This window comes from Megalobrama amblycephala, linkage group LG2 (assembly GCF_018812025.1).
Source record: "Megalobrama amblycephala isolate DHTTF-2021 linkage group LG2, ASM1881202v1, whole genome shotgun sequence".
Lineage (NCBI taxonomy): Eukaryota > Metazoa > Chordata > Actinopteri > Cypriniformes > Xenocyprididae > Megalobrama > Megalobrama amblycephala.
In genome coordinates this window covers 1,435,918-1,463,742 of record NC_063045.1, presented here as the reverse complement: position 1 = coordinate 1,463,742, position 27,825 = coordinate 1,435,918, and the positions used below count along the sequence as shown (strand labels likewise).

General features: G+C 40.0%; 1 protein-coding gene across 2 annotated transcripts; it reads right to left on the bottom strand.

Moving 5' to 3' along the window:
- Positions 1-17,907: 17,907 nt before the first annotated feature.
- On the bottom strand, positions 17,908-26,849 carry LOC125263096 (zinc finger protein 271-like). Of its 2 annotated transcripts, XM_048181966.1 has the most exons (5): positions 25,588-26,849; positions 24,954-24,998; positions 24,394-24,595; positions 23,044-24,003; positions 17,908-19,413 (listed from the first exon to the last, which is right to left on the bottom strand). In XM_048181966.1, the coding sequence occupies exons 3-5, from the start codon at positions 24,440-24,442 to the stop codon at positions 18,512-18,514; spliced, it is 1,911 nt and encodes a 636-aa protein (XP_048037923.1). In that variant the 5' UTR covers positions 24,443-24,595; positions 24,954-24,998; positions 25,588-26,849; the 3' UTR covers positions 17,908-18,511. The 2 variants fall into 2 exon arrangements, with proteins under 2 accessions (XP_048037923.1, XP_048037924.1); XM_048181967.1 differs by lacking the exon at positions 24,954-24,998.
- Between the last annotated feature and the right edge of the window lie 976 nt (positions 26,850-27,825).

Sequence of the window (27,825 nt, the reverse complement as noted above, 5' to 3'; positions counted from 1 at the left end):
ATATTTTCTTCTTAGATTATATTATCTCAGGGTCTACTTCTGATCACTACCGTACCTCCTAGGCCTACGGTTCAGATATCAACCAAGCCTACCTGGGTGGGGTGGGTTAGCCTTCCGTTCAGTGCACCACAGCTGGCTCTTCGCCCTCAGAGGACAGCTATGCCTGCTAATGCACTCCCACGGCCCACTCTGGTTGGCAACCTGACTTTGTAAAGTCCGTCGGGATATCTTTATAAAAATCTATCTTTTTCAGTCAGTCAACTTCTGATACCCCAAATGGATTCTCACTCTACAACAATAAACAGACTGAGACAATACTATCAGAGTTTGAGGGCAGTCCCAATTCTCATTTTATTATTTCTTGCAAAGGCAAAAGCTAAATACACCACTCTATGCCAGCTAAGCTGGACGTTCCATGGCCAGATAAATAATTACATTTTAAAGCTTACCCTTCTTCTTTATTAAGTATATGTTTTCTCTAAGAAAATCAGGTGTCTTCTTTGATCTTCTGAGGGTTGTGGTCTGGCGTCGGCTTCCGCTTGCTGCTTGTTTGTATGCTCTTTCTTTCTTCAGCAAAACTACACAACTACTACTACCACTCCTACTACTACTACTGCTCCGAGAGCTATAAAGGCTCCATGGTATACACTTCACTTGAGCCCACAGCATGTGTTTTTGTATGTCTCATCTATGAAAACTTCATAGACCCCAGAGATTCTCCAAGTTCAACAATTTTCTGCTTTTTATTATATCTTTTAAAATCTTTATCAAATTGTTTGGAAGAGAACACTCCATTTCTCTTGACAATAGCTAATTTTGCCCTTCATGACAACTCTGAGGGGGGTGAATTTTTTTTTATAACTCATCTGTTTAAATTATATTAAGCCTTAAAGTTCTGCATAATTAAGGGCGTGGTCACTTGAGTGACAGGTAGATGCCGCTGCTGTCTGTGAGCCGTCACTCACTTTACCTCAGCTAATTCCAGCCGCTGAATTTGGCATCTCTGCCATATTTGTGCTTTTTTCTGGATTATTTTATACAATTATAAAATAATATGGCTTGCTGCGTTAATGGTCGAGACTCGAGAGATGTGTGTCTGTGTTGATGTGCATGTATGCGAAGATAAACAAAGCACATGTTATTGGATCGTCTTGGCATTGGCTAAAAGTTTTGTTTGTGAGATTTACTACAATGAAAATGGCGGGAGGATATAAAACTCTGACAGCACTGCTTGGATATTATAACTAAAACTACTGCACTATTTTGAAAAATAAAAACGCGGACTCATTTGTTTGTGAGATCATATACAGTTTTACAACATAAACGCTGCTCAGGTTGCATAATTTCTTGAAGAACAATGATAGAAAGTAGATCATTCAGAAGAAATGTGATGCAAACAATGGATAATATATCAATATTTTATGGATTTAATGCTTTTGTTGACAAAAAGTACTGTTTTTTGCAATGGACACTCATGGACATTTTACCCAATTAAGTGCCAAGGATTGGATTCATCTTGCGATCGCTATTTCATTATAAAGGTATGAAGTTCCGTTTGATTTTGCATGTTATTTGCACACCTGACACAAATTAATTACTGGTGCTGGAGCATCTGTATCTTACAAAAAGACACAGTAGACTGACAATACACCTTTAGAACTTTCTAATGAACTTGTTATCTTTATTAAAGGTGCCCTAGAATGAAAAATTGAATTTATCTAGGCATAGTTAAATAACAAGAGTTCAGTACATAGAAATGACATACAGTGAGTTTCAAACTACATTGTTTACTCCTTCTTATATAAATCTCATTTGTTTAAAAGACCTCCGAAGAACAGACGAATCTCAACATAACACCGACTGTTACGTAATAGTCGGGGTGTACACCCCCAATATTTGCATATGCCAGCCCATGATCAATGCATTAGAGCATAGATATATATGGCATTAGACAAGGGCAAAACGTCTGGATCTGTGCAGAGCTGAATCATCAGACTAGGTAAGCAAGCAAGGACAATAGAGAAAAATGGCAGATGGAGCAATAATAACTGACATGATCCATGATAACATGATATTTTTAGTGATATTTGTAAACTGTCTTTCTAAATGTTTCGTTAGCATGTTGCTAATGTACTGTTAAATGTGGTTAAAGTTACCATCTTTATTACTGTATTCACGGACACAAGAGCCGTCGCTATTTTCATTATTAAACACTTGCAGTCTGTATAATGAATAAACACAACTTCATTCTTTATAAATCTCTCCAACAGTGTAGCATTAGCCGTTAGCCACGGAGCACAGCCTCAAATTCATTCAGAATCAATGTAAACAATATAACAGTACACAATACTCACATAATCAGACGCATGCATGACGAACACTTTGTAAAGATCCATTTTGATGGTTATATTAGCTGTGTAAACTTTGTTTATGCTCTGTTTAAGGCAAGCGCAAGCTCGGGGGGCGGGGGAGCGCCAGATTTAAAGGGGCCGCAACCCTAAATCGGCGCATTTCTAATTATGCCCCAAAATAGGCAGTTAAAAAAATTAATTAAAAAAAATCTATGGGGTATTTTGAGCTGAAACTTCACAGACACATTCAGGGGACACCTTAGACTTATATTACATCTTGTAAAAAAACGCTCGATGGCACCTTTAATATTTTAGATAGTATCTAAGATAGATAGATAGCTCCTTTGCCTGCTAACATGATCAAGTCGCGCTAGGCAGGCGTGGTTTCAGCAACCAGGCACCTTGATTAGCTCCAACCACTTCCCGCCTTTTTGCCCATTTTCAGTTATCCGGGAGTGACCTGCGATTACGCGCAGCTAAGATGGCAGTGGCCTCATTTTCACTTCAAAAATGCTCTTCAGAAATCTACGGGTGACGTCACAGACACTACGTCCATATTTTTTTTTCAGTCTATGGTTGCAACACAATGTGTACTTTTCAGCTCTTTTTCCTGCAGCCTTCAACCTTTGCTCAAACAAACCTGCTGTATGTCCTCCATTGTTGTTTACTGTCACTTTCTTCTTCACGGCATCCATTGCTACTTTCCGGCATACACCATGTCTATCAAGTAAGTGTACTGTTGGCAGTGGAAATGCAAGCCGGATCAGGGTTTGCCATCCCGAATCATACTGTACTGAACTGAACCGTACCACTCGGTGGAAACGAGCCATTACTCTTTAGTTACATGGCAGAATGAGTAGTATTATGGCATATGTTTCTCGCATTGAATGCTGATCTTATGGCTGATATACATATCTAATATGGTGCTGTTTTGTGTTTTTGTCTGTATGATGATCTGTCACACACAAGCACACTCACTGCTGAACTAAAACACACAACATGAATTAGTAATAAATGATCTTACCGATTTATGTGCTTTTCTTTTGTAGAAAATTGCCTCAACGTAAGTGATTTCTTCTTCATGAGTCTCAACTGTTTCAATGATAACAAGATATAATAAATAAACAAAAACTATTTGTTGTTAACTAGATCTGTTTCTTTAAAACATATATGTTATTAGGGCTGTCAAAGTTAAAATATTAATGCACACATTGCTGCATTACATTAACAAATTGATTCACTTTGACTTTCACTCAAAGATCAACAGATCAATGAGGCCTACGATCAACCTGTGCTGAAAGAAAACAAGTTTGAATCCCATATTTGGTAATAATATAGCATAAAGAGAAAATTATAAGCAAATTTTTGGAGGCCGGTCATTTTTGACCAGGAACACCATAAGTGTAACAATTACAAAAAGTATCCCATTTTTGGAGGGGAAGTTGTTATACCCTGTGAGAGCAAAGTCAGTGAGTTTAAGTCCAATGCGATAACATTAAATAGCATTTTCAGGAAAAAGAAAATCTCCGGGTCAAAATGACATGCATTAAAATGAACTATACTATACTATTAAAGCATATTATTATTTATTATAACACTTTTACAAATTCAGTAGCCGTTTTTAACTTGACACTTGCCTTCTTGATCAGTTTTTCTACATTTCTTGCAGATGCAGAAGATCCCGACTGCAGCAACAATCAACAGAGATCCAGCGGCAACAGCAGAGATCAGGCCTGTTATAGACACTGGGTCTGTAAATGTAGAGAGAGATGGTCATTAGTGTGATCTAGTGATAACATCACAGTTAGTAGTATTTTGCCGCTTTACATTTAAATTAATTTCAAACTTTCAAGTTTATTCCATTCTATTGTGGGTTACAGTAAAACTCAGTTCCTTAATAAAACACTTTTTACAGTAAAACTCAATCATGTGTTTTTATTTCAGACTGAAATGCAGCAAAGGGTGGTGATGTTCAATATATGTATGTATATAAATATGATAATATTTGGCAGTGGGCAAGACAACTATTAAGTCTTTAGACAAAATATTCAAAAGCAAAGACATCAGATTACAAACATGAGACTAGTTTAGACCCTCATATTCTTCTATGTTTGCAAAAGCTGGATGATCCAGAAACAGAAACTCATTCTAAACAGAAGAAGCAGAAGAAGAATCCTGCATGTGCCATGATCGACGAGAAGGACGGTCAATCTTAGAAGAAATCAACCCGGAAATGCAACTGAAGGCACAAATATCAAAACATCACCTAATATCAGCACTGCCGTACCTGAACATGTGTGACAGAGGTGAGTGATGTCCAGATGTTGAGTCTGGTTGCTGATGGGATTGTTCAGCACACAGCTGTAGGTGTTTTTATCCTGATATTCCACCTCCAGAGGTAGAGAGAGACTGATGCTGAGATCAGACGCACTGATGCTGGACAATGAACTGTTTCCTTTGTACCAGGAGAGAGTCACATGACTCACATTCACAGCTGAACACACCAATGAACATGATGATGATGATGAAGAACATTGTGAAGAGTTACTGCTGATGACAGGAACAGGCAGATGAGCTGAAAAACATCAGAGAATAAAGAGAAATGAGGATCAATGAAGATATTTCAGATTTAAAAACTATTTCATAGAAAGTTGAATATAAACCTGCTGTACAAAATGTAAAATGTAATTTAAAAAAAAAAAATAGTAAGGAAATTAGTGATTTTAACTAATTAGTAATGATAAGATACTTCTTTATTACTTTCTTTTTAGATCTAGCTGTAACAGATAAAACATGTGAAACTGATATTTAACTCACTATAGACAGTGAGATAAATAAAAGAATGACTCTTGAAAGTATTGGTCTCTAGTTGATAAACTCCAGCATGTTCAGTTGTGATGTTTGTGATGGTCAGAGATCCAGTTTGTTTGTCCAGTTTCAGTCTGTCTCTGAATCTCCCATCAAGAACATCATCATATACAGTGAATCTGTCAGCCTCTTTAATGATTTCAGCTATTAAAGTGTTTTCAAACATCCACTGAATCACATCATCATCCTTCATTTCAGTAAGAGGAGAGTTTAGAGTGACTGAATCTCCCTCCGTCACTGACACTGAATCATCAAACACAGAGAACAAACAGAAACAGGTTCATCACAGATTTATACAGTCATTTACAAAAGTAAATGGTTTTGAAATTTAAAATTTGAAAAGAATATCGTCATTAAACAGAAGCAAAATGGAGTTTGGATTAATAATTGAATCTTTGTGCTGATTATGATATAAAACAGGTGAAACTGATATTTAACTCACCAGTGACAATGAGACTGAGCCTCTTTCTCACATGGTTAGTCTGTAGTTTATAATGTCCAGCATGTTTCATTGTGATGTTTGTGATGGTCAGAGATCCAGTTTGATTGTCCAGCTTCAGTCTGTCTCTGAATCTCCCATCAAGAACATCATCATATACAGTGAATCTGTCGGCCGTTACATTGATTTCTGCTATCAAAGTGTTTCCAAATCTCCACTGAATCACATCATCATCCTTCATTTCAGTAAGAGAAGAGTTTAGAGTGACTGAATCTCCCTCCGTCACTGACACTGACTCCTCTTCATAACCAAACACGCCTGAAGAACAGAGTTTTTCACAGATTAAAATCACTTGATGCTGGTCTGGTGAAGCTTCACTAAAATCGAGCGCAGCGTTAGTTCAGTCAGGCCACGTAGGCATAGTGCTGCAACCAGCTGACGCAGTCAGCTGTCAAATCGCTCCAATCACTATCATTCTCCTATTAGACACGGGACATATATACGTGGCATTGCTGCTCGGTAAGTATGCTCAAACTGCTCCCTCCCTCCGTATAATAAGCATGAGCATATTACTGTGCACCTTCTGGTTGTCATCTTCTTTTGTTTCAGATCACCAAGGCTTTCAAGTCCCGGCTGGCATGTACCTCACTGCTGAGAGACACTCATCCTCATAACCAAGCTACAGTATAGACGTCCCACTGCCACATCTACACAATTACCTCTGTTCGCTTTTAAAGACATTACTAAAGTGTCATAATTGTCTATGTATTTCCAAGCTGATGGTTCCAGGGGGTTAATGTTAAAGCTCTTGTATGTTCAATTAATTTTGGACCAAGAACCCCCTTAAGGAACCATACCACCAAAGATAACTTGTGTTTCAATAAACTCAAAGTAACTTGCCAAAGTGGTCCTGTCTGAAATACTTTTATTCATTTAAATGTGACATGAATAATATTCAGCAGCAGTACAAAGACAAAAGATGATGAATGAAAAGAGAAAAAGATTATAAATGGAACATTAACTAAAAAAGAAACTTAATCGTAACATGATCTGAACATGAACATTGTTCTGTTTAGGTTTAGTTTTCTCTCTGTTTCCATTTGCCTGTGTTCTCTATCATTAGTTCATTAATCCCAGACCTGTTTCTGTTCTTCCAATGATCTCCCTGTTATTTAAAGCCTGATTTCTGTTCAGTTCATCGTCCGGTATCGTCTACGTTACATGGTTGTGTTTCTCCTCATGATTCTCCTGTGTATTGTGAGGATTATTAGATTAAAGTTATTTCCTGAGTCGTGCGCTTCACTTCAGCCACCGTCGCTGACACTAAAAGTGAATGTTAATCTTCTCTAACTATTTTAACCAGTAATGTATCACATGGTACCAGAGCAGAAACAACTGAAGCCATAAAAACACATTTAAAACTCACCATCCAGACGCCACAAACAGAGCAAAACTAACTTGAGGAACATTTTCTTCATTGTTTCACTGAAAAGCTCACGATAGTGACTCTTAAAATGTCTGAAAACCCTCAGATTGATCTGAAACACACTGAACTGTGATATTTATCTGGTTGTGTGTGAATTCTCCCCACCCTCAGTTAGTTTCCACTCACACATCCGTCTCCTTTACCATCACGAAATCAACAAGTTTTTGCTGATCTTACATTTTCAAATGAATTCTGGGCCTGAATGAAAACTAACAGCAGAAGAGTGAAATATTGGACTAGATATCTGAATCTACTGGTGTGTTATTAGTGTTAGCTGTCAATCATATTTGACCGCTGACTTTTATTTGACTGTTGATGGATTCACTTTATTTCAGTGTAAAGATGTTTTTTGTGGAGTGGAAGATTGTGATCTTCTTATTAGCAGGAGAGAAAATGAAGAAACGCTTCAGCCACAAACTGCTGACACACACAGTGACGACAAACATCCAGCAGAAGCTGTTTATCCACCGACAGATCAAACCAGACACACTGATGGTTGAACAGATAAAATAGAAGAGAAAAACCACTGCAGCATCCATTTTGACTTTTCAAAAGCCAGTAAATCACATGTATAATATTTGCCTGTGTTTTACAACAAAATTCATGAGTGAACATTAATGCAAATATACAGTAACCTGTAAATGTAATCGTTCATTTGGAAAAATATCATTTGGTTACCAGTTTTGGTTTAACGTTTTGGTCTTTCAAAAATTGATGTGAAATGTTTGAGTTCATAATAAGATTATTTGCTTTTGATTGTAGACTTTTGTATTTTTGCTGAGCAAAATCGGAGCAAAATAACTCTTTTGAAACTCTAACATGTGAGTTTACCTTGGTCGTTTCATCTGTTTAAAGTGTAGATTTGCTACCAAAGTGCGGAAATGATTTCTGATAGTAATCTTTCTTTTGAAAAGCCACATTTCTGGCATTTCTAAAATCGCTTTTTTGCATCTTAAAAATGTCTCTAAATGACAGAATTTGCTCTCAATGTCAGATACAGAAAAGTTAATCCACAGAGAGTCAAAAAGATCGCGACAGCTCGAGAGACATCCATGGTCTCACTCCGGTGTATGGGAAAAGTAGTCAGTCACTCCTTGTGTTTGAAGAAAACAGGTGAGACGAGGGATAGCACAAAATTACATAAATCTCTAAAATTATTACGCAACAGGCTAATGTGTGTGAAGTGAACGGGTGCAAACAGCGTGGCTATTTGATTTGTGTATCTCAGAAATCATAGCTTTGTCAAAACTATTCTAACACATCAATAAAATAGTGCTGTGCCAAAGCATATTCATGGAAAGTTGCTCCTGGAAGGAATAAGTGTGGTAGGACAAGGTGTACAAGTGAATGACCGCAGGCTTGAGAAGATTGTCAGGCGAAGAGCTTCAAAAGAGCTTCTCTGATGGCAACGCTTTTAGGTTCACCACCTGATCCCTGAAAAGCCTGGTGGGTACCTCGGGCACATATCCAGGTCAAGGTCTCCGACAACATGATAGTAGGCCAGCCTGAGGTTCTGAATCTCTGAAGCTCATTCTGTCCATGCAAAGGTGCAAAGCAAAGCAGGACAGAGCAGAGCGAGGACTGGGTCTGCCTCCTCCGAGGACAGCGCTTGCAGGTTCACCACCTGATCCCTGAAAATCATGGTGGGAACCTCAGGCACATATCCAGGTCAGGGTCTCAGAAAACATAATAGTTGTTACAGTACAGAAGGGACAGAGACCGACTTTCACAGGTAAAGGAGTTTTATTGAGAACCAGTACGAGCAATGGCTGAAGTGCAGGTGAGTGAACGGTGAAGTAGTGCAGGTACTTGAGGTGCAGAGGTGCAGAGTTCTTGTGGAGTGAGATGACTTTGGAACTGGAGACGATGGAGACAAGGAGCACTCACACAGAGAGGAGAGAACACACGAGGAGATTCCTGGAGGCAGGTAAGTAGATCACGGGCAGTCCTTAAAGGTGCTAAAGAGGATGTTTTGTTTTAGGGCCGTTACATAGTCAACGCGAGAAACGCGAGCAAGCAACGCGAGCGACGCGCTCCCTTTCATAGTCTAAACAGTGGACACAAGCGTCACGGGCGATGCGTGTATGCAATACACCGCTCACGCAACAGGGGGTAGTAGATCCCATCGCGGTTGCAACCTCTCTCCATGCATTTTCCAACGCTATTTTATTTGAGTGTAATTGCGATGAACTATCGTATAAATGTGGATGAATACGTATAAGTTTGCATAATTTTTCCTCTTCGCCCGCCATTGTATTCAAACCTTCTTCTTCTGTAAACACAATATACTTGAATTAATGTACAATACTTGCAATGTCGCCCCCACCGACAACGCATAGTATTGCGTGCATCGGCGCGTCGCGTATCAAAAACTAGGACGACACATTTGGCTACGCACCGACGCATAATGGCGGCCGAAGCGTAACGATGCGTAGCCTCGGGGACGCGTATGCGTACAGATGCGTTGACTATGAAACGGCCCTTATACATTTTTGCAATATTACTTGAAACTGTCTTTACTAACTGATAAAAGACTATTTATTAGGTGCACTGAAAGGAATAATATTAATATACATCATCTGTGCATGAGGTAGGGCCTTAAAAACATCAGCCAATCGTTTACGCGATCATCGCGTAAACGATTGGCCCTCTGGCTTGTCAATCACTGCCGTTACGTTCCTTGTGACAGACGTGCGCGGATTGACCCTCTGGCTTGTCAATCACTGCCATGACGTTCCTTGTGAGAGACGAGTGCGGCTGCACGCTCCAGTAACTTTCCACATTCTACAGGTGCTGCATGCAATGTTTTTGTCCGGAGACAGGAGTAACAACTGCAGATTATGAGTTACCTGCGGTGAGTCCGACATAATGAATCCACTAACACAACACAGCGAATGCCGGTGGTAAACACTCGTGTTCCAATACGAGTGTTTACGAGTTTTGGGAGGCGTTCCTTCGAAGGAGGGGGGTTGTTCTTACGCATGCGCTCATTTGAAAAACTCAGTAACAGTCTTTGGATTCTCAGTCGACGAAAAAATCCTCTCTATCACCTTTAAGGTAAGCATACAGGTAAGTTAATGCAAACGAGACCGGACATGGAATGGTGTGTGTGAGTGCTCTTTATGCTGGAGGTGATGAGGTGCTTGATGAGGTGCAGGTGCCGGTGATCAGTACTCTGGTGATTGTTTGCTGTGATTGGTGAGCGGTGGAGCCTGACGTGTCTGTGACAGTACCACCCCCTACACGGCCCGCTCCTGAGGGCCGAGGACCCCGGCGTCGAGGTGCCCGTCCTCTTGCACGTGGGGCAGGTCTGTCAGGGTGATTGCCGTGGAAGGTAAGTAGCAGATTGGGATCGAGGATGTCGTTCCTGGGGACCCAAGAGCACTCTTCAGGGCCATATCCCTCCCAGTCCACCAGGTATTCCAACTGGCCACCACGGTGCCGGGAGTCCAAAATGTCATGTACTTCGTAGGTGGCTCCGTCTTCCAAGATGAGTGGAAGGGGGTGTTCAGCGGCTGCCACGTCAGGCCCTGTGGAGAGAGGAACAGAGGGATGGTGAGGCTTGAGGAGAGATACGTGAAAGGTGGGAAGTATACGGTACTGTGAGGGAAGTTGTAGCTGATATGTCACCGGGTTGATCTGCTTAATGATCTTGAATGGGCCAATGAACCTGGGACTCAGCTTCTTGCAGGGCAGACGCAAGCGGATGTCTCTTGTAGATAGCCATACCTTCTGTCCAGGCTGGTAGGTGGGAGCGTGAGAGCGACGAAGGTCGGCCGTCATCCTGCGTCTGCGCAGGGCTCTCTGCAGATGGTGGTGTGCTGAGTCCCAGACCCTCTCAGTCCCAGACTGTGGATGGTAGCCGGATGGTAGACTTACGGTCACACCTAGGAGTGAGTGGAAGGCTTTCCACACTCGGGAGATGAACTGGGGTCCTCTGTCTGAGACGATATCCTCTGGTATTCCGAAGTACCTGAACACGTGATTGAACATAAGTTCGGCTGTCTCCATGGCAGTGGGTAAAATTCTTAGTGGGACTAGACGACATGACTTGGAGAATCGATCGATGATTACTAGGATGCAGGTACAACCTTCGGATGCGGGTAGATCTGTTACAAAGTCCACTCCTAGGTGTGACCAGGGTCGGTTAGGAACGGGCAGAGGATGGAGCTTGCTGGATGGGAGATGGCGTGGGCTCTTGGAAATGGCGCACTCCCTGCAGCCCTGCACGTACCTTCTGACATCGGATGCCATACTCGGCCACCAGAAGCATTCCCTTAGCAACGAGAGGGTTTCATTGACCCCCGGGTGGCCAGTGCCGAGCGACGAATGGGCTGTGTGAATAAGTGGAGTGCGTCGTGCTCGAGTGATGTACAGCAAGCCAGGTGGACAACCCGGCGGAGGGTTAGTGGAGGCATTGGAGGAGGGGATGGTCTCTTCCGACCAGGAGATGGGACTCACGATGATGGAGCTTGGAAGGATGGATTCAGGTTCAATGGTGGTTTCTTCAGTCGAGAGAGTGCATCTGCTTTGACATTCTTTGATCGGGGACGATAGGAGATGGTAAAGTCAAATCGGGAGAAGAATAAGGCCCAGCGTGCTTGTCTAGGGTTTAATCTTTTGGCGGCTTGTAAATATTCCAGGTTCTTATGGTCTGTTAGCACAAGGAACTGATGTTTAGCTCCCTCCAGCCAATGCCTCCACTCTTCTAGAGCCAACTTCACGGCTAGGAGTTCTCTGTTTCCTATGTCGTAGTTGACCTCCGCGGGGTTTAGCTTGCGGGAGAAGAAGGCTCATGGATGGAGTCTACTTGGTGTCCCCTGCTGCTGAGACAAGACGGCTCCCACTCCTGTGGTGGAAGCGTCCACCTCCATGACGAAAGGGAGCTCTGGGTTAGGGTGGACGAGGAGGGGAGCGGTGGTGAAGGCTTCTTTGAGGCTTTCGAAGGCGTTGGTGGCAGCTGGTGTCCAGGACAGAGACTTGGGCTGATTTCGGAGCAGGCTGGTGAGTGGATGGATAATGGAACTGTAATTCTTGATAAATCGTCGATAGAAATTAGCAAAACCTAGGAAATGTTGGAGTTCTTTTATGGATGTTGGAACTGGCCAGGTCTTGATGGAGTCCACCTTCCCCTCGTCCATCCGGATGCCACTGTGATCAATGATGTATCCGAGGAAATGGACTGAAGACTGGTGGAATGAGCACTTTTCTGCCTTGAGGAAGAGATGGAACTGGCGAAGTCGTTGGAGGACCTCCGCAACGTGGTGGCGATGTTCGGCCAGTCTCCGGGAGTATATTAAGATGTCATCAATGTATACCAGCACGAACTTGTGGAGGAACTCCTGGAGCACCTCATGTATGAAGTCCTGGAATACGGAGGGGGCGTTGACCAGGCCATACGGCATAACAAGATATTCATAATGGCCGGTGGGCGTGATGAAGGCGGTCTTCCACTCGTCCCCCTCGCGTATCCGGATGAGGTTGTACGCGCTGCGGAGGTCCAACTTTGTGAACACAGTGGCACCACGTAGATGTTCCAGGGCCGCTGGGACGAGAGGAAGGGGATAACGGAACTTGACTGTGATCTTGTTCAAGGAGCGGTAGTCTATGCAGGGCCTCAAGCCTCGGTCCTTTTTTGCCACAAAGAAGAAGCTCGAAGCAGCAGGGGAAGTAGACGGGCGGATGTATCCTTGAGCAAGGGCCTCTTTGATGCATTCCTCCATGGCCTTCCTCCGGGATGGAAAGGGGATAGATTTTACCCCTTGGCACTGGCTCACCCGGAAGCAGATCGATGGCACAGTCCCATGGCCGGTGTGGAGGCAGCTTGGAGGCTCTTTGCGGGCAGAAGACGTCACTGAAGGGGGCGTAACATTCAGGAATCTCGGTGGAGCGTTTCTCAACTGGACTCTCTATGGAGGTGGCACAGATGGATAGATCATGAGAGGATGGTACTCGAGGAACTGGAAGGTCAGAGAAACAGAGAAACAGGTTTCGCCCCACTTCAGGATCTCGCCGGTTTTCCAAGAGATGGTCGTGTTGTGCTGCTCCAACCAGGGGCGCCCTAGAACCACGTCAGAGGTGGATTCCTCCAGAAGCAGCAGATGAATGTCTTCGAGATGAAGTATGCCGACACGTAACTGGATGGGACCCCACACATCGGCGCACACATCTTCGGCTCAGAGGCTTTCCCGTGATTGAGTGGATCTGATAGACAGACGGAGAGGGTGTAGTCTTGAGTTTGAGCTGCCGGCAGAGGGCGCCGGAGATTAAGTTGCCGGCTGACCCTGAATCGAGGAGCGCCACCACTGGAAGGGAAACACCAGCAGCAGTAAGATTGACAACAGTGGTGAGTGGTTTCATTTTATTGAGTGAAGGGATAATGGCACTCACCATAGGTCGTGGTGGACGAGTTGGGCACGCAGAGATGATATGCCCAGGTAAACCACAATATAGTCAGAGATTCGGGGTCAGCCGTCTTTGGCGCTCTGAAGGAGTGAGACGAGAATTTTCTAAATACATGGGTTCATGGGCTGGCTCTGGAGGGCTGACGGGTTCAGGTCGGCGGAGGAGGTGATGGAAGAGTGAGTGGTCCTGGTGTTCTTCTATACACAACTGCATACAGGAGGCGAAGCGGATGGACAGCTGGATGAAGCGCTCGAGGCCGATGGAATCCTCGTATGCAGCGAGATGCAACCGCACCCGCGGATCCAACCCTTGTCGGTAGGTAGTTATGAGGGCTTGCTCATTCCATCCACTTGAAGCTGCTAGCGTTCTGAATTGCAAAGCATAATCGTTAATAGTCATGGAACCTTGTTTGAGATTACACAATTTCTCACCAACAGAGGAGTCGAAGGAAGGTTTACCAAACACCTCCCGGAAGTGGGACACGAAGGATGTATATGACTGAATGACGGGACCGTTTTGAGACCAGATGGATTCTGCCCACTGTAACGCTTTGCCTTGCAACTGGGAAATGATGAACGCTACTTTGGATGTGTCGCTGGGGTAGAGGTGCAGTTGCATCTCCAGGACCAGTGCACACTGCAGGAGGAAGCCGCTGCAGTCCTCCGCCGATCCTGAGTAGGGCACTGGTCTGGCCATGGGACTGGCGTGCGCTGGCGGAGAGGGAGAGGTGACGGTGTTTGCGGAAGTGCTGACGGGTGATGGTGGAGGTGCGCTGGCGGTGAGAGTTTGTCGGAGAACATCCAAGAGTTCTTGAAAGGGATCCGGGGTGCTCATACTGGCCTCGTGCTGTTATGGTCCGGTCTTCTGTTACAGTACAGAAGGGACAGAGACCGACTTTCACAGGTAAAGGAGGTTTATTGAGAACCAGTACGAGCAATGGCTGAAGTGCAGGTGAGTGAACGGTGAAGTAGTGCAGGTACTTGAGGTGCAGAGTGATGACAGAGTTCTTTTGTGGTTTCAGATGCAGATAACTTTGGAACTGGAGACGATGGAGACGCTGGAGACACTGGAGACAAGGAGCACTCACACAGAGAGGAGAGAACACACAAGGAGATTCCTGGAGGCAGGTAAGTAGATCATGGGCAGTCCTTAAGGTAAGCATACAGGTAAGTTAATGCAAACGAGACCGGACATGGAATGATGTGTGTGAGTGCTCTTTATGCTGGAGGTGATGAGGTGCTTGATGAGGTGCAGGTGCCGGTGATCAGTACTCTGGTGATTGGGTGCGCTGTGATTGGTGAGCGGTGGAGCCTGACGTGTCTGTGACAATAGTAGGCCGTCCCGAATTCCAGGCACAATTTGTTGACCGAAAATGCCTGCAGGTCCCCAACCCTCTTGATTGAAGCCAGGATTTTTGAGCTCAGCTGACTGCAGAGATTTGAAGGGCTCACTTTGTAAGGTCGTAAGGACCAAAGAGATCCCAAGAGGAAACAACATGAGGTCGAGGAGGATTTAGTCTTCTTGCACCCCTAAGGAACCTGATGACCAGGTCGTGTGGCGACAGCGGCAACATGCACTTTCAGGGTGGAAGGAGACAGCCTTCGCTCCAACCCTTCATGCAGGAAAGAAAGCACGACACTGATCGGGCATCTCTGGGGGTCTTTCTGGAGAGAAGAACACCACTTGATGAACAGGTTCCACTTCAAATTGTAGGGATGCCTTGTAGAGGCAAAAGAGGTCATCGGCTGCACGACTGAGCCCGTCCAGGATGAGAATGGCGTGAAGCATCCTCAGATGCTTCTGACTCCATAAGAGGAGATGGCGGTAGAGTTTCAACATGCGACAGGATCATAGACCACCTTGATGGCTGATGTACACAACAGTCGCAGTGTTGTCTGTCCGGACAAGTACGTGCTTGTCATGTAAAAAGCTGTTTGAAGCGGTGCAGAGCAAGCCATACTGCTAGCAAATTGAGGCAACTGATATGCCAATAGTGAGATCTCAATTCATCCGTACGTCAACGTGACATTGAATGTGACCGACTGAAAGGGAATATTATAACACCCCAGACTTTGGTTCTACGATTAAATGCTTATTCAATATCACTATGTCAGGTGTACCAAACAATCATTAAACAGAAGAATTATATCTTACAGTTGTTGTAGGGAAAGTCCTCTCTATCAGAAATCTCTTGAGTCAAGAAGTTCCAGATGCCAAAGATCAAAACTTTATTGCTCCAGTCAACAAAGCCGAGATGCCAGCTGAACAACTAACATTTGTCTATTTGACAAACAAACAAATAAACAATTTGCGTTTTAATTTTGGGGCCTTATTCTAACACTGATAATAGTATTATTTCTCACAGTGTGACGTGGATAAAACACAAAATGCAACAAAAATAGTAATAAAACCCATTTTTTCAAGTGTTCAAGAGTTGGATATCATTTCAGCCAGTATATAACTGAATATGTCCATATGAATCTATTTACAGTTTGATTTTCTAATAACGTGATTGTAGTTATTAAAAGATCAACCTATAGATAGGCAGAACTTACTGTCATGTCTGAAAACAAAACAGGGTTCACACACTGTCTAAATATGTTCACGATGGTCCATTTCTGCAAATAATAAGTATAAACTATATATAATCGCATCTTAGTAAAGATATAAGTTAACGCTGAACCATGTTTTTTTCTTATTTGCATCATTCGATATTTGAGTAAGTTAAAACCCAGTACTTAGGTTTAAAAGTGTAATTCGGCAATTTCTCTCCAAAAAATCTCACCGGTGCATTTACCATTTCAATCCAATGTCCATTTCCTATTAAACTAAATCAGTCTGCAAATGCCAGAATATAGATGAATATAATATTGTATCCGATTAAAACTATTCAGAAATAACATCATAAAATGCTTAAACCATATAAAGTGTATTTTATGGATGTGTAAATATACACAAAGTTTCTGAACTGCTCAACTCACCTCAGAAGACACAAACGCGCTTACTGAATGGGGAACAGCATTATGAAAGTGGTGATGAGAAAGAAGTGATTGAAGTTCATGATGGGAAAGCATGTGAGGCAGGAGGAGTGCCATCTGGTGGCGATCATGGGTACTCCAGCTGGTAGATGGAACATTATGACAGATTTTATTTGACATGCACAACACTGTTAAGCATGATGTTTACTTCAGGATGATTTCATGTTGAAGAACTGCTAGCAAAGTAATTTATTCACATAATGTTCTGTCTCTTAAAATGTAAGCGAGTAAAAATGTCCGCATTATCAAATATGTCCAAAGTCTCTCGGGTAAAATAAACTGTTTCCGTTGTACCAGGAGAGAGTCACATGACTCACATTCACCACTCACTTACACAATCTGCATTGTAACAAGCACTATATAAATAAAGGTGAAAGGTGACTTTTCACAGCAGTGAACAAATTGACTAAATTTCCCTCCATCACTGACACTGACGTAACTGCATCTGAATCACCAAACACACCTGAAGAACAAACACAAGATTCGGCTCGTCAGGGGAGGCACAGCCTACCCAAAATGTTTAGGTGAAAACGGGATAAGGATGATTTAATGTTAATAAAATTCCAAGTTATTTGTTTCATGTCTCAGATTGTGTATTTATTGTTTGCAGTTTCACCTCTGTAAGTGTAACCACTGTGCCCTTCCCCAAATGTGCCAAATCTGCGAAAAGCAAGTCTGAGGGGGATAGAGAAGAGGAGGCAAATCCATAGCCGGACACTTGAAAAAAAATGCCAATCATAGGCTGAATCCCAAATGGCATCCTAAACAGTCTGAGTCCACACTTTCGTGACATAATGCCTCTTTGACTGCCGGGGAAAGTCCTGTGTAGCTCAAAAACTCGCAGGCTCAGCTGAAGTATGCATCAAATGTGCATAACGGCCTCAAAGGGGGAGCTTGCAAGCACCCTTTTGAAACCTAAAGGCAGGAACACACCAAGCCGACGATCAGCTGTCGGGCAGTTTTTGTTGCCGGCCGACTAAGTTTTCTCAGTGTGTTCTGCACCGTCGGCTGAAGTTGGTCCTCGTCTGATTTTTTTCCGGCGTCGTTCCGTCGGGCCATCTGATCATTCTGATTGGCTGTTCAGCTACTGCCACTTGCTGGTACAGAAAGGCATTTCATCTCACACAGGTGCAGAACGGACGTGCTAATTGGCCATCAGCTGTCGAGTATCGTTTTGGTGTGTCAGGGCAACTTTGGACCCAGACGCTGCAGACGTGAACCAACCCCGCAGTCTGCTTTCATCGCCACTAGTTCATCGGCGTCTGCTTGGTGTGTTCCTGCCGTAAAATGATGAATGGGACACCCTACGGTCTCGTGGACTTAACGGACACAAGTACACGGCAGCCATTGAAGTGCATAGAAGTGCCATTTGAGATTTAGCTATAGAGTATTTCACTTTCAGCAATTAGGAGAAAAAGAAACATGGCAAAGGAGGCTAGCCTCCCTTGAAATATCAACCAATCATCGAAAAGACATGAACTATGTGATATTAGTTTGAACTGCTTACCGTTGATCGCAAACAAACTTACAAAACTACTATTCGAACAACAGCTACAAATAAAAAAGTAAGACCCCATATCTATAAGCTAAGACAGGTTACAGAACTCAGCTTCATTAAATGGCCAAATGTGAGCTTTTAACAGCGACATTTAAAAGGACAGAAGTGTTGACTTTTGTTTGTGATGGTGTGCCTCCTGTATGTAGTAGCACTCTGCTAACATAATTAAAATTTACATAGTGTTTGTATGCCTTCAGGGGGTGATCGACATAATAAAAGCAATAAAGCTTGGAGAGACCTTTGATCCTCAGAGAGAGAAAATTTTGAATAAAGCTTTTGATAACACTATGTGTAAGATTTCTCTCCCGTGTGGATCATCTTGTGGTTTTTCAGATGCGCCAATTGTTTAAATCTCTTTTCGCGGTGTTAACACTTGTAAGGTTTCACTCCAGAGTGGATCCTCTTGTGTCTTTTCAGGGATCCTGACTGACTGAATCTCTTGTTGCAGTGTGAACACTTGTATGGTTTCTCTCCTGTGTGGATCCTCTCATGTTTTATAAGGGTTCCTGACCATTTGAATCTCTTTTCGCAGTGTGAACACTTGTAAGATTTCTCTCCAGTGTGGATCATCTCATGTGTTTTCAGATGTCCTGACCGACTGAATCTCGTGTCACAGTGTGAACACTTGTAAGGTTTCTCTCCAGTGTGAATGCTCTGGTGCTGTTTCAAATGTCCAGCTGTAATGAAAGTATTCCCACACTCAAAGCACATATGTTCTCTTACACCAGTATGTATTTTCTGATGTTTTTTTAAACTGTACAGATGTGAAAAACACTTTCCACACAAATAACATACATGTGGTTTCTCATGTGAATGAACTTTCAGGTGGATCTTCAGGCTTGAAGCCCACAAAAATGTTTTGCCACATTGATCACATTCATGCAGTTTCTCTCTAGTGTGGATGTTCATGTGTTGCTTAAGGGTGTCTTTGTGTGTGAAACTCTTTCCACACTGATCACATGTGTGAAGTTTCTCTCCAGTGTGGATCCTCATGTGTTCCTTGAGGTTTGCTGATTGTGTGAAACTCTTCCCGCATTGATCACAAGTGAATGGCTTCTCTCCTGTATGAATTCTCATGTGAACCGCAAGATTATATTTGCAAGTCAGACTCTTTCCACACTGATTGCAGGTGAAATATTTCTGGGATATTCTTTCCTTTGAAACTTTCTTTTCAGTTTGATATGGACTCAAAGGTTCTCCTACAGTTTTGACATGATGTTTCTCCTCTTCACTCAGTTCTTCATTCTCCTCATTTTCTTCAATCAAGTCTGAAATGAAAGTAAAAACATAAATTTAAAAAAAAAAAAAAAAAAAATGTGAAAAAGTAAATCCTGATGTGAAGGACATAAAAGTAAATCCTGATGTAACAGTGGAATGTAAACAAATGCTATACAAAATTGATCATTTTAATGCTTTTTTATAAATCATTTGTCACTGAAACTTCTCACGAATGAGGTACATTGTAGAGGTCTTCACGGGTCCACATGGGATCTGAAAACCTGACACCCGACCCGAGACCCAAGCGGGTTCAACTTTGAAGAGTGGCCCAGACACGGGTCAGGTTCGGTATCAGTGGCCTCAGGTCTCAGGTAATTTAAAATAAATGTGCTTTTTCTGAATGGACCCAAGAAAACCCCAATTCTTTTAAACTATGTTGGGCATTTATCAAAATTGTATTATTTAAAGCAATTCTATGAAAATGTTATCTCATTTTTCTAAGTTCTCTTTGAATCTGCACTTCTACGTGCAATGGATTATATGCACGGTTGCTTCCGCATTTAGATTAAGCTCCACATTTTTGCCTACCGTTTCAACGAGTGCCGCCATTACGCCAAAAGTTTAAGGATGTAATGAGGTTACAATGATGAGTGACTGACATTTCAGCACTTCAGCGCGTACTTGTGCGCTTACGTCAAGTGAATTTTTGTTAAAAAGCACAGAGAAAATGAACAAACATTTGTAACCTCGCGCAAATCCGTCTTATATCTATGAGATCCATCAGGAAAAGCCACTCACTTCATTACGCTGCGTGCTCATGCAAATCTTTTCTTCCTTGTGTGCAGAAGCCCTTTGCCAGAGATGAGGTAAGTAGCGTTGCAGATAACACAAATCCAAATCCACTGATCACAACTGAAAGCAGGACACAGAAATAACGGATATCCTTTGGGCAGGCAATAAAAGGCTATAAAGTAATAATAAAGTAGTAAATAAATCAAAGTAATGGAGCAGCGGCTGAATCAGTCAGCAGGACACCGGGGTTCTTCCTGACTGACTGCAGGGATGCAGGCTGTGGACACGTCAATGCCGTTTACGTTTGGGTCCAATGGGGTTCGAAAATAGGCTAAATGCTGTCGGATCGGTCTCGGGTCTAATTTTATCGGTACTGTCTCGGGTTGGGTTTTCCTTTTATACACAGGTTCGGGTCAAGGTTATAATCGTTAACGAAAACGAACGAAAAAACGAAAACTAGGTGGGAAAAAACATTGTTGTTAACTGAAATAAAATAAAAACGAGGCATTACAAAAAAACGATAACTAACTAAAACTGTAATGTGTGTTTGGCAAAACTAACTAAAATAAAATAAAATTATAGATTAAATGTCCTTAGTTTTCGTCTTTATCAATGTCTTTCATAGAGCAAATAACATTTAGCTGCATTTCCTTTCCCTGCGTCTCTCACATACACGCGCACGCGCGCGCGCGCACACACACACACACACACACACACACACACACACACACACACACAGCCCCTCCCCTCAGTGCATAAATGATAGTTCATAAGTGGTCAAACATGTAGAGTACACATTTAAAACATTAAAAATATGTAGCAAAAACGGTTACCTTTGTTGAATTAATTTATTAGCAGGGGCCTGTATCCATACATCTGTATTTGTGCAACTAGTGGTCACTCTTTGACAATCCAGAAAACAACAAATGAATAAAAATATATAATCATAAGCTGAACAATAAATAAATAAATAAATAAACTAGGTAAGTATATAATTCAGCAGCAAACTTTGCACAGTAATTTTATAAAATCCAAATGTTAACAAAAAGTTTAAAAATACTATTTGTATTCTTATAAAATGAAGGAAAAAATAGATTAGATTTATATTTATATGTATAGAATTATATCTATTTATATTAATGTAAGATTAAAAGACATTTATTTTTAAATGTATTGTGCAGCTTTTTAATGGGGCAACAAGATATGATAGATACGACAGAAAAAAAATATGCTATTAATAATCTTTCAGTGTGCAAAACCATAATAATATGAAACGCTTCAAAACAGCAGTAAAAACCGCTTGAAACAATATCGAGTCAGAGCGCGCAGTTTCGCTGAGCATTATAAATGTTTGGCACAAAGAGAATCCCTGTGTACATCTGCATCTAACAGTCATGACATCGTTTAGAAACAGCATTAAACTCCAGCAAGATCAAGTTCGTTTCTGCCAATCTACAGCCCTTTATCTACATATCAAGTATTATAATCGGAATAGTTTTACCGTGATGACTGTCTTTACTGAACGCGACGCGCTGTATGAGTGCTGAACAGAGAATGATTGACAGCTGCAGCGGAGGGAAGAAGAGTTTCCTTGAACTTAAAAGTTAACGATGTACATATTCTTCTGTCCCTCACATGAAGCTATGGAATGGCTTCAGATGACTTTGAATATAGTGCACGAAAACTTAATTGGGGCTAGTCTATTTCTTTAGCTCCATTACTCCCACTTTTGCCGTATAAAATACCTGCTCATTGGAACCTTCACTGAGCTATTTTTAGAGTGTGCACGCAACGTTCTTGGACGCGAACGTGCGCATCGACACAGACAGGCTCTCTGTGTTCTGCTCCTCCATGACGGCGTTCGGTTAAAAAAATCATAAATTAATTTGAAAGTGGGGGGGACACAAACGGGATTTTGAAAAGTGGGGGGGACATGTCCCCCCTGTCCCCAGTGGAAATTACGCCCTTGGCTGTGGTATTTGTATAGGGTGTGAATTCTGTATAGAAGATGTGTAGATTTTTGGTAGATTTTTTGGCAATTTTCTGAAGGTGTCACACACACTAAAAAAACTGAAAAGCTGTATTTAAAGGGTTTTTTTTATATTTTTTTTTATTTGTCATGTTCTTTTCTCAGATTGAGCTCCCTGACAGTCTGACAGAAATGTCTTCTTGTGGCTTAAAAATGGGTTGAAAAGGCTACATGCGGTTCATGTATGTCTTCTTTAGTCTGTTGGCTCTTTAGGTTTTTTACTGGCACACGTCACTTACACATTTTGCACTTACTGCGGAGTGTTGAGACTGTTTACATATTTGTGCCCATATGTACATTTTATGTATTGGTTTTATTTTTGAATGAATATTTTCTAAAATTGTATGATGTTTTTGTTGAGTTATTATTACACAATACTTTTTCTGACCTTTTTGAATCTTGCCCCTGACAAATAACCCAAATTACAAAAAAAAAAAGACTAAAACTAACACTAAAACTAATAAAAACTAAACTAAAACTAAGCATTTTCAAAAAATAAAAACTAAACTAAACTAGCAAACACACTTTAAAAACTAATTAAAACTAAACTGAATTTGAAAACAAAAAGTCAAAACGAAATAAAAATAAAAACTAATGAAAAATGCAAAACTATAATAACCTTGGTTCGGGTAAGAATTGATTCAGGTCAGGTACAGATTTTAGGACCCGAAAAGTACTTTGATCTTCCAATTACTATTTTTAAAACATTATAGACACAAATCCCATGTTTCTGTAGTATGAACTATTAAATATGTTTGATTAACTCCACAATAATCTAACATAACATTACTGTGTCATGTTTTGTAGGGATGCAGCGTCAGACGTCTGAAAGTGCAGGATCTGAAGATGAATTACTTACTGTGGTTGTAATTTGTATGACACTGTAGAGAAGACAATCGAGTGAAACTATTCCCACATGCAGTGCAGTGATACGGTTTCTCTCCAGTGTGGATCCTCTCATGGTTTTTCAGATGTGCTAATTGCTTGAATTTCTGGTCGCAGTGTGAACACTTGTAAGGTTTCTCTCCAGTGTGGATCCTCTCATGTGTTTTCAGGTTTCCTGAATGAGTGAATCTCATGTTGCAGTGTGAACACTTGTAAGCTTTCCCTCCAGTGTGAATCATCTCATGTTTCTTGAAATGTGCTGACAGACTGAATCTCTTGTCGCAGTGTGAACACTTGTAAGGTTTCTCTTCAGTGTGGATCCTCTCGTGTTTTTTCAGGGTTCCTGAATGAGTGAATCTCTTGTCACAGTGTGAACACATATAAGGTTTCTCTCCAGTGTGAATCCTCTCATGTGTTTTCAGGTTTCCTGAATTATTGAATCTCTTGTCGCAGTGTGAACAGTTGTAAGGTTTCTCTCCAGTGTGGATCCTCTGATGCCGTTTCAGTTCTTTAGCTCTAATAAAACTCTTCCCACACTCAAAGCACATATGAGCTCTTACACCACTATGTATTTTCTGATGATCTTTTAAACTTTGCAGATGTGAAAAACTCTTTCCACACAAAGAACATGAACGTGGTTTCTCCTGTAAATGAACTGTCTGGTGAATCTTCAAGCCTGAAGCCCTCAGAAAAGTTTTGCCACACTGATCACATGTGAACGGTTTCTCTCCAGAATGAACTCTCATGTGAACATCAAGATTACATTTGCATGTCAAACTCTTTCCAGCGCAGGTGAAAGATTTCTGGGATCTTCTTTCCTTTGGAAATTTCTTTTCAGTTTGAGAGCGACTCAAAGTTTCTCCTGCAGTTTTGACATGATGTTTCTCCTTGTCTTCACAAAGCACTTCATTCTCCTCATTTTCTTTAATCAAGTCTGAAATGAAAGTAAAAACATTTTTTATATTTAAGTATATTTTTAAAAAACAAAGAAATGTGAAAAGGACATAAAAGTGATGTAACAGTGTATAATATACAGTATAACAATATACAATTGCTATACAAAATTATCATTTTGATGCATTTTTACAAACTAAATATCCCTGAAACTTTCTGTGAATGAAGTAAGTTGATCTTCCAGCACAAATCTAATTTTTCTGTAGTGAAACCATAAAATATATTAAAACAACTACACAATTATCTACAAATTACTTAATTTTGAAAAGATTATACCCAGTCATAGAAGGTGTCTGTATAATTTGCTGCTTCAACTATATCATTGCACAGCTCTTAGGATTGGTATAAGGAAAAGGGAATAAACACCAACCTCTTTGTTCTTCAGTGTGTTTCATTCTGCAGTGTTCTGGATCTCTCATCTTCTCACTGTCCTTCAATAAACTCTGTCTTTGCAGATTTCAGCTCTTCCTGATGGTTTGATGCTCGTCTTCACTTGTAGACTGATGGGAATATTCCAGCATTTATTGGTGAATTGCAGTGGGAGGAGCTTCACTGAAGGAGGAGGAGCAGATCTGACAAAATCAAGAAGAAATCACTTACTGACTAAATGTTTTTATATTTATTCACACGTTTTAAGTATTTATGTTCACCTATCTCTAAGTAAATTAATTGCAGTGTTTTTTATTAATTCACAAATTATCTTGTTATTTCTAAGAATTTTATCCACACATTTTAATCCTACATTCTATCTTAACTCATATTACCATATGAGAGTAAACAAAACAGAAAAATACATTTACAAATTTGCAAGAAGCAAATAAACCACCAATTGAGTTTAATTTAACAGATGTATTTGTGTTTTGGTTTTGTGTTTTATAAGAAACATAGTTTATCACAGATTAACAAAATAAATGCAGTTATGAAACTTACCTTATCTTGTATGTCACAAAAACTGATCGTTTCGTTTGCTTAAGTCTGTTGACACCAATGAAATTATCTTAATGTGGCAATTTACAGATCTGAAGACATCAGCATAATGAATGAGGTGAAAACAGGATCCATTGACTTCAAATAAAGAGGCTTTTCAGCTGCTCTGATAATAGTGATGATCCACAGACTATCAATACTCATTAAACAAGACATTCAGGATCATCTCACTTTATTCTAAGTATTTGCTTTTATAAACTTATTGTTTGAGTCAGAATATATGCTGAAAGCCTATAAAAGTGCTCTAATATTACTATTATTTCTCAAATGACAAACGAAAGACAGTAATATAAAGACAGACACTAATGACACCCATCTTTATCAAACGTTGTAATTTGTAGATAAGACTCTAAATATAATTTGATTTCCTAATAACTACATTCATGACAATCAAGTAACGTTAATTAGCTTGCTAACCTAACATTAACGTTTTGTGAAGAGAAACAGGCAAAAAAAAAAACCCTAAATAGCGTCGAATCGGTTGAAAACCATTCAGAAACGACACATTAAAAATGTTGCTGAAACAAACGGTGTAAAGTTTATTTTAGAGATACGCGAAACAACGTTAACTGTTTACCTCAGAAGACGATGCAGCCTGAACTCAGGGAGCGCGCACGCTAGTGATGACGTCATCGAAATCGGGTGTGTCGCAGATATAGGCTAGACTTTTTTTTCCTTATAGACTTTTTTATAGACTTTTTTCTATTTATTATTATACATTACAGGCCAACATATGTGAAAACGAATAACTTTAAAAGACAGAAATAAATGACAACACTGCCATGCACTAACACGAAACAACAAACTAGATATGATTAAAAGAAAGAAAAAAAAGAAAAGAATACATAACAAATTTGTTAAACAAATTCATACTGTTTAAACAGGTCAAATAGTTTCCTGGCATTGCAAGTTTTCTCAATTTTTAAAGCATCAATACAGAGATTATTCCTCTGAATATTGGATCCAGTTCTTAACACTATATTTGTGAATAAAATATTTGAATATAATCAATAGACAATTTATAACAAAGTCCACATTCTTGTCCTTCAAATGTATTAACATACTAATATTACTTTTATTTATCAAATGAAACTCGATGATGTTATCTACGCAAGATGAGATTATCCAACAGTAGATAAAAATGCACCAAATACTGTTTAAAATAGCAAAAATCTATTTAAAAAAACACATCAAAAGGTATTTCATGCTTTTAGATGTAACTAAAATTATTTATTCTTGATGCAAGAAGATTCAGCAGACAGTAAATTTAATACAAGTAGAAACAAATGACATCTCTCTTTCTTTATTAATTATCAAGATAGCAAAGCATCTCAAAAGAATAAAAGTGAAGGAATAAAACTACATGACAGTATATCTTACATCTGCATTTTCTAAATACACAGTTAGTGGGATATTAAAAACAATGAAGATCAAGTTAAAATAAATCAGCCTCTTCTACAAGAACAGTCTGAACCTGTAAAAACCTTCTACTTTCCTTCATAAAAGTGTAAATAAACTACAAATGATACATATTATAAGATAATTGAACATAAAATGAAACTCCTAATAATGCATAATATAAATTATATCATTAAGCAAAATGAATAAAACTTTTAGGTATTGTCCATCTTTGAGTTGATCTGAATCTCACAGTTGAAACTGCTGGTCTTGAAGATGAACTTTACTCACAATAGGCACGTTTTAGTTGCCTTGACCCGAGCCCAAGTGTACGGAAGAGGATTAGGGCCAAGCAATAATAAAAAAATAAAACCATCTTGAGATTAAAGTTGTTAAATTTCGAGAAAAAAGTCTAAATAAAATGTTGAGAATAAACTCATTAAATTATGAGAATAAAGTCATTAAATTACGAGAAAAAAATCGAGATAAAATGTTGAGAATAAACTCATTAAATTATGAGAATAAACTCATTAAATTACGTAATTTAATGAGTTTATTCACAACATTTTATCTCGACTTTTTTTTCGAAATGTAACAACATTTTTCTCATAATTTAACGAATTTGTTCTCGTAATTTAACAACTTTTTTCTCGTAATTTAATGACATTATTCTCAACATTTCATCTCGACATTTTCTCATAATTTAACGAATTTGTTCTCGTAATTTAACGAATTTGTTCTCGTAATTTAATGACTTTATTCTCAACATTTCATCTCGACTTTTTTCTCGAAATTTAACGAGTTTTTTCTCGTAATTTAATGACTTTATCCTCAACATTTTATCTCAACTTTTTTCTCGAAATGTAACATTTTTCTCATAATTTAACGAATTTGTTCTCGTAATTTAACAACTTCTTTCTCATAATTTAATGACTTTATTCTCAACATTTTATCTCAACTTTTTTCTCCAAATTTAACATTTTTCTCATAATTTAACGAATGTGTTCTCGTAATTTAATGACTTTTTTCTCGTAATTTAATGACTTTATTCTCAACATTTCATCTCGACTTTTTTCTCGAAATGTAACATTTTTCTCATAATTTAATGAATTTGTTCTCGTAATTTAACAACTTTTTTCTCATAATTTAATGACTTTATTCTCAACATTTTATCTCAACTTTTTTCTCCAAATTTAACATTTTTCTCATAATTTAACGAATTTGTTCTCGTAATTTAACGACTTTTTTTCTCGTAATTTAATGACTTTATTCTCAACATTTCATCTCGACTTTTTCTCATAATTTAACGAATTTGTTCTCGTAATTTAACAACTTTTTTCTCATAATTTAATGACTTTATTCTCAACATTTTATCTCAACTTTTTTCTCCAAATTTAACATTTTTCTCATAATTTAA

Coding starts and splice junctions, on each gene's coding strand:
- LOC125263096 (XM_048181966.1), bottom strand. CDS start 24,442: ATGAGAGATCCAGAACACTGCAGAATGAAACACACTGAAGAACAAAGA. Junction 24,004..24,393: donor ACACACTGAAGAACAAAGAG/GTTGGTGTTTAT, acceptor CTTTCATTTCAG/ACTTGATTAAAGAAAATGAG. Junction 19,414..23,043: donor TCATACAAATTACAACCACA/GTAAGTAATTCA, acceptor CTTTCATTTCAG/ACTTGATTGAAGAAAATGAG.